The sequence below is a fragment of the Dunckerocampus dactyliophorus genome, chromosome 2 (assembly GCF_027744805.1).
Source record: "Dunckerocampus dactyliophorus isolate RoL2022-P2 chromosome 2, RoL_Ddac_1.1, whole genome shotgun sequence".
In the NCBI taxonomy this organism is placed as follows: Eukaryota; Metazoa; Chordata; class Actinopteri; order Syngnathiformes; family Syngnathidae; genus Dunckerocampus; species Dunckerocampus dactyliophorus.
The window spans coordinates 41242524-41257930 of NC_072820.1; the positions used below are offsets into that span (position 1 = coordinate 41242524).

At 42.9% G+C, this 15407-nt stretch overlaps 1 protein-coding gene across 2 annotated transcripts in view; it reads left to right on the top strand.

Annotated features, from left to right (window-relative positions):
* cpped1 (calcineurin-like phosphoesterase domain containing 1) overlaps positions 1–15407 on the top strand; it is a 67013-nt gene that overhangs the window by 27373 nt on the left and 24233 nt on the right. For both annotated transcript variants that reach the window (XR_008569605.1, XM_054768191.1), the window contains exons 3-5: positions 9853–10025; positions 12537–12668; positions 12778–12904. Coding sequence is in view for 1 of the 2 variants with exons in the window: in XM_054768191.1 (XP_054624166.1) it covers positions 9853–10025; positions 12537–12668; positions 12778–12904 (432 nt within the window). In the remaining variant the exon portion in view is untranslated. The remainder of the gene's footprint in view (positions 1–9852; positions 10026–12536; positions 12669–12777; positions 12905–15407) is intronic.

The following is a 15407-nucleotide window of genomic DNA, read 5'->3' on the forward strand; positions in this document are numbered from 1 at the left end:
TTATCATCTCACGTAGCATATCATTGGCATTAAGTTACTGTAGTGTTAATGTTATTATACATTTTACCCATTTTATTGTTTATTTATAGTGATATGTTAAAGCATGCTGAAGTTCTGAGCCACTGCTCCGATCGCCAAAGCTATGGCTCTTCCTCTTGCTCTGTCTACTGAGAAGTCAGCAGTTAAAGAAACATTTTGAAGTGTGGTCAAAATACAAGACCGAACTAGCCCTTCAACTCATAATCATAAACCTGTTTCCTTAAAAAATTCCCACTTTTGTTAACCTCAGAGTGTCTTTTTGTCTTTGCTCATTTTTACTGCCAGGTGAATCAAGTACAGTCAGACTTGTCTATAGCGGGCACTAGAGGGAGACTGCAAAAGTGGACGCTATAGACAGGTGGCCTCTATAGACAGGTTGGCGGCCATTTTGATTGTTGACCAGTAGAGGGAAAAAAAAGAAAAAAAGGGGGGGGAAATGAATGTTGACCAGTAGAGGGCACTGTGGGACTGCGGATAAAAGTTGTACAGCACTACTAGGCTTGTTATTATCCACCACCCACAGAACAAAGCTGTGCTAGTAATGTCTTACGCTTGTTTTTAATATTTTACTTTTTATATGGCAAAGTGTCATTACAGCTTTAGTTCATCAGGAAGTGACGGGAAGTGACGGTGGGCGTCCCGAGCAGGAGAGCTAGGCTCAGTGCTAGCTGTGAGTTTCGAAAGAGTTGGGAAGTGTGTGGATGTTGGCGTGAATGTAAAGTCCTGCAGTGTTCTCCGCTGTTAATAAAGCGATTAAAGTGCATCGGCGACGTGAGTCTCTCCTTCCCCACAACAAGCGGCATTACTGTATTGTGCACGTTGTCTCACACCAGGAAATAAACTGTGTCACTTGTTACAGGCATTGCCTGGACAGCTATGTAGTGGGGCTTGTTTAACCTTTGCCTTGTGGGCAAGCAGGAAGGAGAGACGAGACTGGATGTGTGTGTGTTCTGAGCTGCTGTCTGGTGGCCGCATTCATTAAATAAAGTTGGCAGAAGCAACAGGAGAAGTTTCCTTCTTTGCTGGAGTCAGGTCACCCTTACTACGGTTCGGAGCTGAATAACACTGACAAGTTAACATATTGTAGTAGCGAGCGCCAAAGAAGACGGCTTTTTTTGTGTTGAATACAGAAGATGAGGACTTTGATGGATTTGTGGATGAGGATTGATCAAAAATAACGTGAGTACATTCTAAAATACTTCAATTATGTACAACCGAACTCAGTTCAACATACGATAGCATGCATGCTAGCGTATGTTTTTTTTATTGTAGCGTGTTTAGCGTGCATGGAGTATTGTATTGTATTGTAGCGTCGCTGGGAGCACGTCCTGTTCCCAGCCTACTTTGCGGCAATGTTTTGGTGCAAATGCTCTTAAAGTTACATATTTGACCAGGAAATAGCAAGCTCAAAAGAAGACGGCTTTTTTATGTGGAACAACTGACAGTTTGTGTGGATCTTGTGAATGATTGTGACTGAGCTAGGACTCAGTAATTAAAGTCTACACACGACGGCTTCATTGATTGAAAAACAAAATTTTTCGTGCATGAAGCTTCTACTTGAGTCGGTAATTTGGCCGCTATATGCGGTCAGATATTGACCAAGGGAGACAAAATGGGTGGCCGCTGGCCGCGTTGGACAGGTGACTGCTATACACAGATCTATAACATGTAAATTTGCGGCGGTGGATTTTTCAGTGGCCGCTAAGACAGGTTTGACTGTATATGTTAATGTTAATATTAAAATGGATGAAACCAGAGTTATCAGAATACCTTTTTGCATGCTATACTTTCTGATCTGGCAGTGATTACCGCTGTTGCATGCTTATCAAAAGAAAGCGCAGTGAAACATTTTATTGATATTTTTAAATAGTTTCCAAACTAATTGTGGTCAATATGTCTGTACATAATAAGCTATATATATACTGTATCTATAAAGCATACATATCTATATACACTCAACAAAAATATAAACGCAACACTTTTGTTTTTGCTCCCATTTTTTATGAGATGAACTCAAAAATCTAAAACTTTTTCCACATACACAGTATCACCCTTTCTCTTAAATATTATTATAACACCTCACAGGTGTGTCATATCAAAATGCTGATTAGACACCATGATCTGGAGGAGGGGCACGATGGCGAGCGTCTGGTGGCCGGGCCTACGCCCATGGGGCCCGGCCGGGCACAGCCCGAAGAGACAACATGGGTCCCCCCTCCAATGAGCTCACCACTCATGGGAGGGGCCAAAGGGGTCGGGTGCAGAGTGAGCTGGGTGACAGCCGAAGGCGGGGACCTTGGCGGTCCAATCCTCAGCTACAGAAACTAGCTCTAGGGACATGGAATGTCACCTCTCTGGTAGGGAAAGAGCCTGAGCTGGTGAATGAGGTTGAGAAGTTCTGGCTAGATATAGTCGGACTCACCTCAACGCACAGCAAGGGCTCTGGAACCAGTCCTCTTGAGAGGGGTTGGACCTTGTTCCACTCTGGCGTTGCCAGCAGTGAGAGGCGACGGGCAGGGGTGGCAATTCTTGTTGCGCCCCGGCTTGTGGCCGGCATGTTGGAGTTTAACCCGGTGAACGAGAGGGTAGTTTCCCTCCGCCTTCAAGTTGGGGGACGGGTCCTGACTGTTGTTTGTGCTTATGCGCCAAACAGCAGTTCAGAATACCCACCTTTTTTGGAGTCTCTAGAGGAAGTACTGGAGAGTGCTCCCTCGGGCGATTCCCTTGTTCTGCTGGGGGACTTCAATGCTCACGTTGGCAGCGACAGTGAGACCTGGAGAGGCGTGTTTGGGAGGAACGGCCCCCCTGATCTGAACCCAAGCGGTGCTTTGTTATTGGACTTCTGTGCTCGTCACAGATTGTCGATAACAAACACAATGTTCAAGCATAAGGGTGTCCACATGTGCACTTGGCACCAGGACACCCTAGGCCGCACTTCCATGATTGACTTTGTGGTTGTATCATCGGCCATATGTTTTGGACACTGGGGTGAAGAGAGGGGCGGAGCTGTCAACTGATCACCACCTGGTGGTAAGTTAGCTCCGATGGTGGGGGAGGATGCCGGTCAGACCTGGCAGGCCCAAACGTATTGTGAGGGTCTGCTGGGAACGACTGGCAGAGTCCCCTGTCAGAAGGGGTTTCAACTCCCACCTCCGGGAGAGCTTCGACCATGTTCCGAGGAAGGTGGCGGACATTGAGTCTGAATGGGCCATGTTCCGTGCCTCTATTGTCGAGGCAGCTGATCGGAGCTGTGGCCGTAAGGTGGTTGGTGCCTGTCGTGGCGGTAATCCCAGAACCGGTTGGTGGACACCAATGGTGAGGGATGCCGTCAAGATGAAGAAGGAGTCCTATCGGGCCTTTTTGGCTCATGGGACTCCGGAAGCAGCTGACAGGTATCGGCAGGCCAAGCGGTCTGCGGCTCTGGCAGTCGCTGAGGCAAAAACTCGGACATGGGAGGAGTTCGGAGAAGCCATGGAGAACGACTTCCGGACGGCTTCAAAGAGATTCTGGACCACCATCCGGCGTCTCAGGAGGGGGAAGCAGTGCACAGTCAACACCGTGTATGGTGGGGATGGTGTGCTGCTGACCTCAACTCGGGATGTTGTGGATCGGTGGAAAGAATACTTTGAAGACCTCCTCAATCCCACCGACACGTCTTCCTATAAGGAAGCAGAGCCTGGGGACTCCACGGTGGGCTCTCCTATCTCTGGGGCTGAGGTTGCTGAGGTTGTCAAAAAGCTCCTCGGTGGCAGGGCCCCGGGGGTGGATGAGATCTGCCCGGAGTTCCTTAAGGCCATGGATGCTGTAGGCATGTCTTGGTTGACACGACTCTGCAGCATCGCGTGGACATCGGGGGCAGTGCCTCTGGATTGGCAGACCGGGGTGGTGGTTCCCCTTTTTAAGAAGGGGGACCGGAGGGTGTGTTCCAACTATCGTGGAATCACACTCCTCAGCCTCCCTGGTAAGGTCTATTCAGGGGTTCTGCAGAGGAGGATCCGCCGGATAGTTGAATCTCGGATTCAGGAGGAGCAGTGTGGTTTTCGTCCTGGTCGTGGAACTGTGAACCAGCTCTACACTCTCAGCAGGGTCCTTGAGGGTGCATGGGAGTTTGCCCAACCAATCTACATGTGTTTTGTGGACTTGGAGAAGGCATTCGACCGTTTTCCTCGAGGAATTTTGTGGGGAGTACTCCGGGAGTATGGGGTATCGGACCAGCTAATTCAAGCTGTTCGTTCCCTGTATGACCAGTGTCAGAGTTTGGTTCGCATTGCCGGCAGTAAGTCGGACTTGTTTCCAGTGAAGGTTGGACTCCGCCAGGGCTGCCCTTTGTCACCAATTCTGTTCATTATTTTTATGGACAGAATTTCTAGGCGCAGCCAGGGCGTTGAGGGGTTCCGGTTTGGTGGCTGCAGGATTGAGTCTCTGCTTTTTGCAGATGATGTGGTCCTGCTGGCTTCATCAAGCCGTGAACTTCAACTTTCATTGGATCGGTTCGCAGCCGAGTGCGAAGTGGCCGGGATGAGAATCAGCACCTCCGAGTCCGAGTCCATGGTTCTCGCCCGGAAAAGGGTGGAATGCCATCTCCAGGTCGGGGATGAGATCCTGCCCCAAGTGGAGGAGTTTAGGTACCTTGGGGTCTTATTCACGAGTGAGGGAAGGATAGAACGCGAGATCGATAAGCGAATTGGTGCGGCGTCTGCAGTGATGCAGACTCTACATCGGTCTGTTGTGGTGAAGAGAGAGCTAAGCCAAAAGGCAAAGCTCTCAATTTACTGGTCGATCTACGTTCCTACCCTCACCTATGGTCATGAGCTTTGGGTAATGACCGAAAGGACAAGATCGCGGATACAAGCGGCCGAAATGAGTTTTCTCCGTAGGGTGGCTGGGCTCTCCCTTAGAGATAGGGTGAGAAGCACTGTCATCCGGGAGAGACTCGGAGTAGAACCGCTGCTCCTCCGCATTGAGAGGAGCCAGATGAGGTGGCTTGGGCATCTGGTCAGGATGCCTCCCGGACGCCTCCCTGGGTAGGTGTTCAGGGCAAGTTCGACCGGTAAAAGGCCTCGGGGAAGACCCAGGACACGTTGGAGAGACTATGTTTCCCAACTGGCCTGGGAAAGCCTCGGGATCCGCCGGGAGGAGCTGGACGAAGTGGCCGGGGAGAGGAAAATCTGGGCCTCCCTGCTTAGGCTGTTGCCCCCGCGACCCGATCTCGGATAAGCGGTAGAAGATGGATGGACACCATGATTACTGCACAGGTGTGCCTTAGACTGCCTCCAATAAAAGGCCACTCTGAAATGTGTAGTTTTATCACACAGCACAATGCCACAGATGTCATGATGTCTAATCAGCATCTTGATATGGCACATGGTGAGATGGATTATCTCAGCAAAGGAGAAGTGCTCACTATCACAGATTTGTGAACAATATTTGACAGAAATGGTGATTTTGCGTATCTGGAAAAAGTTTTAGATCTTTGAGTTTATCTCATAAAAAAATGGGAGCAAAAACAAAAGTGTTGGGTTTATATTTTTGTTGGAAAAATATTTTCCCCCTCTGCTTCAGCATGTTACACTGATGCTCAGTGAATATGCTCAGTCGCTCTATTTAAAATCTGAATATGTGTAACAGCCGGGTTATTACAGCCTTCCCAGTTGCAACACTTGCCTCAGCATTCCAAGTGACACCTGCGCATGCTACCTTATCTTCCATTCCAGCTTCATTAGTTTGACAGCTTGTGTTGCACGGATTCAATTGGCCCAATAGTGAGATTGTGGAATATTGAATCCACATATACAGTATATGGCTGATATTGGTTTACAGTTATCCAACAAACAGCCAAGAAGATATGTTACCACGAGCGCCTATCTTGGCGTCCATGTGAAATAGGTTTGTGACAAAATCTTGATATGCTGTATGTCACGGGGAGAAGAAAAAACAAACAACTCAGCGCCAAGACAGACTCGGGATAAATGGATGTTACCAGCATAGTTGAAATCAAAAGTCACTTTGGCTTTTATTGCGTGGATAGTTAGCTGGTTAAGAACTTTGCAGTATGTAAGACGTGTCTCACGAAAATATGAAACGACAGACATGCACAGCCACCTCGTTCGTCACCGCACTTGCGGAGCAAATTGTGCCTAGTAAGAGAAATGTTGACTTTTCTGTTCACATGCTACATGTTGTGTTGTTCAATGAAGATACATGTGTTTAGTTTACTTCTTTTATTGTCAACATTGTCCTCATGCTGCTCAACCTTATCTGGTTCATTCTCTGTCTCTACTACTATACTACACTAAACATTTATTTTTGTGATGCTTCGACTTAATAGATTTGATCTACTTGAGAGACATGAGATGCTGTGTTTTCTGAATGAGTTTAAAATAGTGTCACTGTTTGTCAGACACCAATATCCTGTTTGCATTTATACAGTGTTCCCTCGTTTATCGGGGGGATATGTTCCCACAATAGCTCCCAATAAGTGAAATCCGCAAAGTGGCCAACCAAATTTGTTTACAATTGTTATATATGTTTTAAGGCTGTAAAACCCCTCACAACACACTTTATACACTTTTCTCTGACAGGCATTAACATTTTCGTACATTTTTCTCTTGTTCAAACACTCTTAAGTTCAAATTTCATTCGAATTTTAATGATCAATCTACTAAGTTGGCCACAAGAAATGAAGTAACTCATGCACATTCACTCCTCTGACCATGCCTTGTCCTGGCGCCGTTCGGCTGTAGCGTTTTTGTATCCTTGTTAAAACATATACGCCATGCCGTTGTCGTCCTCCTCGTCCTACTCCTTGAACCGAAGATTCATATAGCCAGTTAGCTTCTTCTTCTTCTTCTTCTATTGTTCATTGGCTGTTAGCAAGCAGCTCACACAGTTAGCGAGTTTTGTTAGCGACTATTGACCACAACAGGAAATGGCATGAAGGAGATTAATTGACGATGTTCTACAGACAATCAGGACAAAGAACACAATGGGCGGGTTCTCCCGTAGCCAATAAGGACTGTTGTGGCTCTGTATTTAGCCAGCTATTGTCTGCTGTGGGTTCCTAGTATGCTCGTACAGGCAGGCGAACACATACTGAGAGTAGGTGGAGCCGCACACGTCTTCAACTGTCACATGAGTATACAACACCCTTTACTGGTAGCAGTAGTAGATATAATAACAGACACATACAACAGAGCACCGATGTAATGTACCATAAGGACGCAGAACACAATGCACGTTCACACACTGTTAAAAAACAAAAAGAAAAATTGCACTGTAAAAATCCGCCAGACAGCGAATCTGTGAAAGGTGAACCGTGATGTAGCGAGGCAACACTGTATTGCACTTAAACTAAAACGCACAAAAAAATGTAGGTGCTTCTGATTGTGGTTTGTCCAGAAGGGAAGGCTTTGCTGACCCTGACTGCACACCATTGCTCATTAAACAGTTACAGTTGCAAAAGTAGTTGAAATTTCCTGGTCCACATCCAACCAGTTTACTATCATCATCTGTAATCTGTCCATTTAGGTCTCAGTGGACAAATGATCGTCTGCAAAAAGCAAATCTCTCCTCAGCTCCCTTATTGAAAATCCTACAGTGCTTCATTTTGTAGACTTAATATAAATTACCCTCTCCACTTCGGTTCCCTCCCACATTCCAAAAATATGTTAGGTTAATTGGCAACTTTAAATTGTCCATAGGTATGAATGTGAGTGTGAATGGTTGTTTGTCTGTATGTGCCCTGCGATTGGCTGGCGACCAGTCCAGGGTGTACCCCGCGTCTTGCCTGAAGTCAGCTGGGATAGGCACCAGCATACCTTCGTGAGAATAAGTAGCATAGGAAATGGATGGATGGATGGATACATTACCTACAGGTACATGGAGCACTGTGGCTCTGTCTTGAGTGTGTCTTTAACATACATTTACAGGCATTTTAATTACAGTTTTGAATAGAGCTTTGCAAGCATGTTTACACCAATTACCTACTTGTCACATATTATGCTGTGATTAAAAAACATATTACTAAATATTAAGTACTTCAGCCATCCCTTAAAACTGGATACAAATACAACAGACAAAAGGGAGGGACTTTCATTACTTTCTTAAAGCCTTCTCTCTTCTATTTTGTAGGATACTTTGTCTTGGTACACACAGGTTTTAACAAAGTGTCTGAATAAAATGGCAGCACTTAGTTTAAGGGGCTGTCACGCTACAGCAGACAACCATAGGATTCTTTAACAGTTTAACACAGAACTCTGTCTCCACTCATTTTGGGAAACTAGTATGGACCTCAGCCCTACAACTGACTTTCCATTTGAATGAATGTGAATATGAATATTGAAGTTAATGCAGAGATTCAATCTAATAGGGTTAGGCAGGCTCACAGAGACTTAGACTTGGGCACATTAAGTTGGGGTGTGGGTGTCATACATGCAAAGAGTTACCAACACATTTCAGCGCAATAGGGGTGTAACTACATTTACTCAGTAATTAGATAGAAGCAGTCACAAAAGGCGAAGTATTCATCACAAGAGTGGAAATCCATGCATGCACGGCACCTTGACAAGCCTGGGGAGTGTGCATTACCACCGCTGTGAATGGCGAGGTGTGGAAGCGTGCAAACAACTCCACAAGTGCACAGCCTAGCCTTTGAATCTTTGAATAGCGGGAGTCATGACAAGTGACAAGTGCGAAGAAGACAAAGCCTGGGGAGACTCCTTCGAAAACACATGGAATATGTAAACCAGACCAGACTTTTGGTGACCGTGGCTTGTTATTTATTGTAAGGCCCGTGGAACATTGTTACACCCCTAAACACAACCAAGACTTCTTCCACTAGAATGCTATACATCAGTGGTCACCAACCATTTTGGGCCTATGGACCGGTTTGTGTTCCCACAAGCCACAAGGGAGGGGGGAACCATTAGAGTGACGTAATGCAATTTATTTATTATATGCTGTATTGTGTATAAAACAAATGTAACCTACCTGGTCCATCCCTGTACACGGCCAGGGATTGAAACAGGGTCCACCACATGAGAGCCGAGAGCGCGAGCCATCAAGCTAAAAGCTCGAGATGTCAACTTGATGTCTACCAGGACAGGCCCTTTTTGCCCAGTGTCTTTCTTATGGTGGAGTCATGAACACTGACCTTAACTGAGGCAAGTGAGGCCTGCAGTTCTTTGGATTTTGTTGTGGGGTTTTTTGTGACCCCTTGGTGAGTCGTCACTGCGCACTGGAAATTTTCCTGGGAAGGTTCACCAATGTTTTCGGCCATTTGTGGATAATAGCCGAATAGCTCTCGCTATGGTTCGATGGAGTCCCAAAGCTTTAGAAATGGCTTCATAAGCTTTTCCAGACTGATAGATCTCAATTAATCTCTGTTGTTGTTGTTGTTGTTGTTGTTGTTGTTTTTCGTGTAAGTTTGAATTTTTTTTTCTTCCTTATTAATAATACGTTTAATTTAAAAACTGCATTTTGTTTTCAGTTGTGTTGTCATTGACTAATATTTAAATTTCTTTGATGATCTGAATCATTAGGTGTGACAAATAAATCGGGTAGTGGGCAAACACGTTTTCACACCACTGTAGCTCCCTTCCCTCTTTCTTCACAACTCTTGTATCCTTCACGTTCTACTGTGTCATTTTAAACATTTCTTTGAATTCATGTTACTCTCTCCAATTTATTGTATACTGTCTAAGTTGGGCAAATCAAGAATGAACTTCCATTATTTTATGCTCTATACCACACGGACATACAGTGTTTGTGTCCTTGATATGAATTTAATAAAAATTGTAATTTTTTTCTGTGCAGGCACCCCTTTTAGAAATGAACAGGAGCGAGACCTAAAGAATGCATTGAGGGGAGCAGACCCTTCCATTCCACTAGTGTTTGTCAGTGGCAATCATGACCTTGGAAACACCCCTACCCCAAGAACAGTGGAGCAGTACTGCACTGAATGGGGAGATGACTATTTCAGCTTTTGGGTAAGCAAACACCTCATGTGTTATCATCAGTTGGTGAGGTTCCTTAGACACTTTTCAGTTTGGTTCTATTGTAGTATGACCCGTGAAGTCTTAAGTATTGTTTCATTCACTGTCCAGAACAAAAACTAATGCACTTAGTGTAGTTTAGCAGATTTATGTGACATCATGGACACGGTCTGTTGGAGATGATTGATCAAGGAACTAAACAGCATTGATCTTTGCTTGTGGGAAGGCTACATTGCTTGTGGCATCCAAGCAACTGTCACTTTCTAGTTTGATTATCATTTGTGATAGCTTTGAAACTTTTGGGGTTAATTTAGCCTTAGACGTACTGGCGCATATTGGGGATTATTAATTGCCCTTGCACTGTCACGTAGTGAGTTGTTTTCACTTTTAACTCCTCTCCACTACCTGTGCCGTCTACCAAAATGCAGATTTGCTGATGTCATCAGCCTGACTTTTAAATGCAAATCCCTCGCTACATTGCAGTTCAAACATTGCTCCCACACTCTATTGCGTTTTTTAAAAAATTGATTAATAAATGATCGCTGTTTCATGTTTGACTATGGACTCCTTTTAGTTAAAATACATGTTATATGTAGTACATGTTCTATGTAGTATTCTGGTCACTAGACATCAGTAATGTCACATTGATTAGGCATTACAGTACCTTAGGTACAACAGTGCATGGAGTCAGCCACGGCATGTCCGACATGATAGGAAAAAAACGTTTTCCCATTTTGTGTGGAAGTGGTAATTTTTTTGCCTTCTTACTTTGCCCTTTTTTCCCCACGCCATTTGAATAAATAAATTGGATGCTAACTAATTAACTTGTTAGCATGCTATGTTTAAATCGGTGGCCGTATCTTATCCTTATTCCTGCAGTGATCCTGTAGCCTACGCATTACAGCTGAGCAATGTGTTGTAAACAAATAATAGGAATGTAAAGGTGACTGTAGGGTTGTTATTACATGTCTACTGGGCTCTAATAATGGTAACAATCATATTTAGAAAGTCATAAACAGGTTTTCTATGCTCAATCTACTAGGCGTGGGAATCTCTGGCCACCTCACGATTTGATGTGATTACGACTCAGAGGCCTGTGATGCAACAATAAAACGATTATCGATGCATCTTTTTTAGTGATCAATAGTTTGTCAATTTTTTTATGCATATTTCTTTCTATATATAACTTATTTTTACTCGCTGTGTGCTACTAAAACAAAGCACATTTGTCTTGATCCACAATTAAAATAAAAATGCAACCGATGAATTTACTTACTTTATCTTTTAATTATTGGAAGGTTACATATTTCACATTGCACAGAACCAGCAGGAAAAGTAAAGTGCGCCAGTAGCAGCCTGCATAAAACTTCAAACTGCATATTCTGAATAACCAACATAAAAAATCTGCCATTATTCACAAATAAATAATAGAATATCTGACAAAAATAATATTTTTGCTATATAGCAAAGTCAATAACAGCTTTTATACAAAATATAGATTTCTGTACCAACAGCTCTCATACAAGAATATTGCTTGCAGACGTCAGTATATTATAAATAAAAAAAAAGGCTGCCCTTATTCAGAAATAATAAAAAAATACAAATGAATAGGCCACAAGAAATCAACATGCCTCTACAACATTATTGAACAGCTCAGCCATATTCTCACCAGTGAGGCTCTCATTCATTCATTGTAGCACAAGACGCTAGCTTCCAGTCATCAGTAATGAAGTGCGCTGTTACGGTGACATAAGCCCTGGTTCTCAAACAACCAAATACGACCGCAAATCCTTTGCAATAAAAGTTGCGATTGACTTTGTGATTTGTTTTACCTTTTCCGAGTTGGGTCGAAAATTAGTGATCACCTGTTTGATCGTTCTCTGGTTGGCAGCAACCTCAGCTGGCTATTTTTCCTCCTGGTTCGAATGGAAACCTGCTATGTGGTTTCTCATATATGTCGTGTTGTCTGGCTCTTACCCATCTCATTCTTACATTCAACAATGTGAAAGCCAAAGTCTTTCCAGACGCTCGCTATAAATCCAGCGGGTGCGGGTCGGAGTTTACGCTCAGCCATTCTGGTAGCATCTTACGCTTAGGTGCGCCACCATAAACTGCCCGGGCGGCACTTCCACGTTCCGACTTTTTGTTCCATCAGCATCGATTATTGACATTTATGAATTGATTAATAATCGTCAATGCATGTAAGAATTGATTATTTCCCCCAACACTAGTATCTATAAAAAATATTCAATTTATTGATATTGAATCTTACTTGGTGGAAATTCACTTATCGCGGTCGGGTCTGGAACCACTTAACTGCGATAAACGAGGGGCAACTGAACATCCATGTAGACCTTTCCATTCTATTCAAAACTGGCGTGGATACAAGAGTTCTCTCATCCCATTAAAAGCAGATTTAGAAAAATCCTGTTGTTTAAAGACATGCATGAATGGGGGTTTGCCATAAACATCAGCTAAACACTTTTGCTGTGTCTATCATCTCAGGTGGGTGGAGTCCTCTTCCTGGTTCTAAACTCTCAATTGTTCTATGATGCTTCGGCCTGCCCTCAGTTGAAGGAGGCCCAGGAAACGTGGCTCGAAGAGCAGCTGAGCAAAGTCTCATATTCCTCTTGTACGGTACGTAGTCTGCATTGCTTTATCAAAATGTTCCAGCAAGATAACATGATTTTTAGTGTGATAACTGATTACTTTACTATGGAATCCTCATTAGTATAACTTTATCCAGGCACCGAAACACATCATTGTGTTTCAGCACATTCCTCTGTATCTAAAGAACCATGATGAGGAAGATGACTACTTCAACTTGCAGAGGGAAGTCAGACAAAAACTGATTGACCGATTTAAGAGCGCTGGTAAGCAAACTCTTAAATGTATCTGGTTTTTTTTTGTAACCGTGTCTCATACAGTACCAACAAATGTAATAGTTTATGATAGTTTTAGGCTTCTGTAAAGTGGTTTAAAATATCTTGTCTTAATACTTCTTATCTTCTTAGCTTTCTGTCAGACCTGTTTATTGCCAGCATATTTAACTGTAGCACTCTTAAGCTCCTCACCAAGAGGAATGATAGGAAATTATCGCACACACGCGAGACAGCCACAATTGAATTAAATAATGCATTAGCTGCCTAAGAGGAGAATCATTTTTTTCTTCAGAGTACATTATTGTGGACTTACAACAGTGTGGTACAGAACACTCACAAGGACAGCAATTCTTTACTTACACACACTTGCCTGGCCCACTATCGGACCAATTCTGCACAACTGATTGACAGGGCATCTTGTATGGACACGCACACTCCATCATTCATCAAGGTGACTGTCGATGTGTCGTATTAATTTGATTATCCAGCCATCATGCCTGCATGTATTTAACCATGTTGGTCCGTTTTGCTCCGATAACCTCACATTCATAATTGATTCCTCCTTCAAGGTTACAGTAGTTAAAGATTAAAAGGGCACAGTCGTTGGTATACAAAAACACAGGGTATTACTGCATGTGCCATGGAGAAGAACATGTTTTATACAAGTATGTCCTTCCTCATCCACACAGAACCTGACAGTAGCCACTATATCCCTGTACATACATACAAGGCATCTGTTGTTGGACATACTGTACATGTGCACATGGTACACATGGCCATAAATTATGGATGGCATGCATGCTGCTGTAAAGCAGTAAAGCAGCACGCTACTTTCAATCAAAAATGGGAAAAGGGTTTTTGTACTGCATATGAATGGTAGGGCTAATGAATACGCTGATCCCCTGATTGCTTTCTTTAGTGCCAACGCTAGTTTACTTACGAGAAAAAACATTTTATTGTGCGAATGCCTTCAAAGGCATTCACAATTATATTATATTATATTCTGCACCACTTTCTTCTTTTTATTCTGTCTCGTTTTTCGGCCGCTTCCACAGGCCACATTTTTATTTATTTATTCCAAATATTTCAACACAAAAAAGTTCCACTTATTCACGCAACATATGCACTCTTTTCTCCATGTTTTTCCACAATTTCCACAAAATGTTCCCATTGAAAATGAATGGGCCATTTTTCAAACACCCACAGCTCCTACATTTTTCAACGAATTCAAAACATTCCAATTATGAAAACATTCCACGAACAAAGCACTTCAAAGTGCACTATTTTAGACATTCAAAAATGTTCACTTTTTCCCAAATGTTCCAATTTTCCAGAACCCAAATTTGTCATCTCTTTTTTAGAATCTTGAATCTTGAATCTTGTCTTCTTCTAAGAAAAGTTTCACGGTCCACATTTCTCAACCGGTTCAAACCATTGCAACATCAAGCTGTTCAACACGTTGAGGACATTAATTATATCCATTTTTCAAATCAAAACATTTTGAAAATTTTGCAAAATTCTCGTTTTTTCTAACCCATTTATGAAGATGGTACTATTTCCACATTTCTCATCCGATTCACCTCATTCCAACATCAAACCATTCAACAAAGTCAGGGCAATCATGCTATGAGCCACAATACGAAAAATTCAACATTTTTGCAAAAAAATTTTTTTTTTTTCTAATGCTGCTTTGTTTCAATGGGCTTCTTCCAATGGACAACCGATTCAGTTTCTCAACCGAATCGAGCCATTCCAACATCAATCTGTTCAACACGTTTAACACGACATTCAGACTCGCAATATTTATACTGAACAAAAATTCTAAATTTTTCCCAAAATTCATACTTTTCACAAAAATCTCCACATTTTTCCTCGGGAACGCAAAATGCCTTTGATCTAAAGACTCCTAAATACTTCCACATTTCTCAACCCATTCAAAGCGTTACATCAAACCAATCAACTAATTCAGGACATTATTGCTAAAATAGGCTCATTCTATTAAACAAAAATTCAAAATTTTCCCCCAAATTCCACTTTTCTGTAAAAACTAGTTATCTGCTACTACCTCCACATTTCTTAACCGATTCACCTCATTCCAGATCAACTTATTCAGCAAAGTCAGGACAGTCATGCTATTAGCCACAGCACAACTTAAAATGCCTTTGGACTAAAGAGTTCTAAGTGCTTCCACATTTCTCACCCAATTTAAATCGTTCCAACATCAAAGTATTCAACTAATTTAAGGACAATCATGCCATTTCCACATCACAAGAATTCCCACTTTTTTTGACGTTCCCATTTTTCGGAATGCAAAATGCCTTTGATTTAAAGACTTCTAACTACATCCACATTTCTGAACCGATTCAGGCCGTTCCAAAGTCAAACTTCTAAACTCATTCGGCACATTTAGTCGCCCCGGTATATTGCGCTGTCATGCTAGGTGTTAGCATGTTAATGCTAGCATGTTAGCATTGCTAGCATGTTAACATTAGCA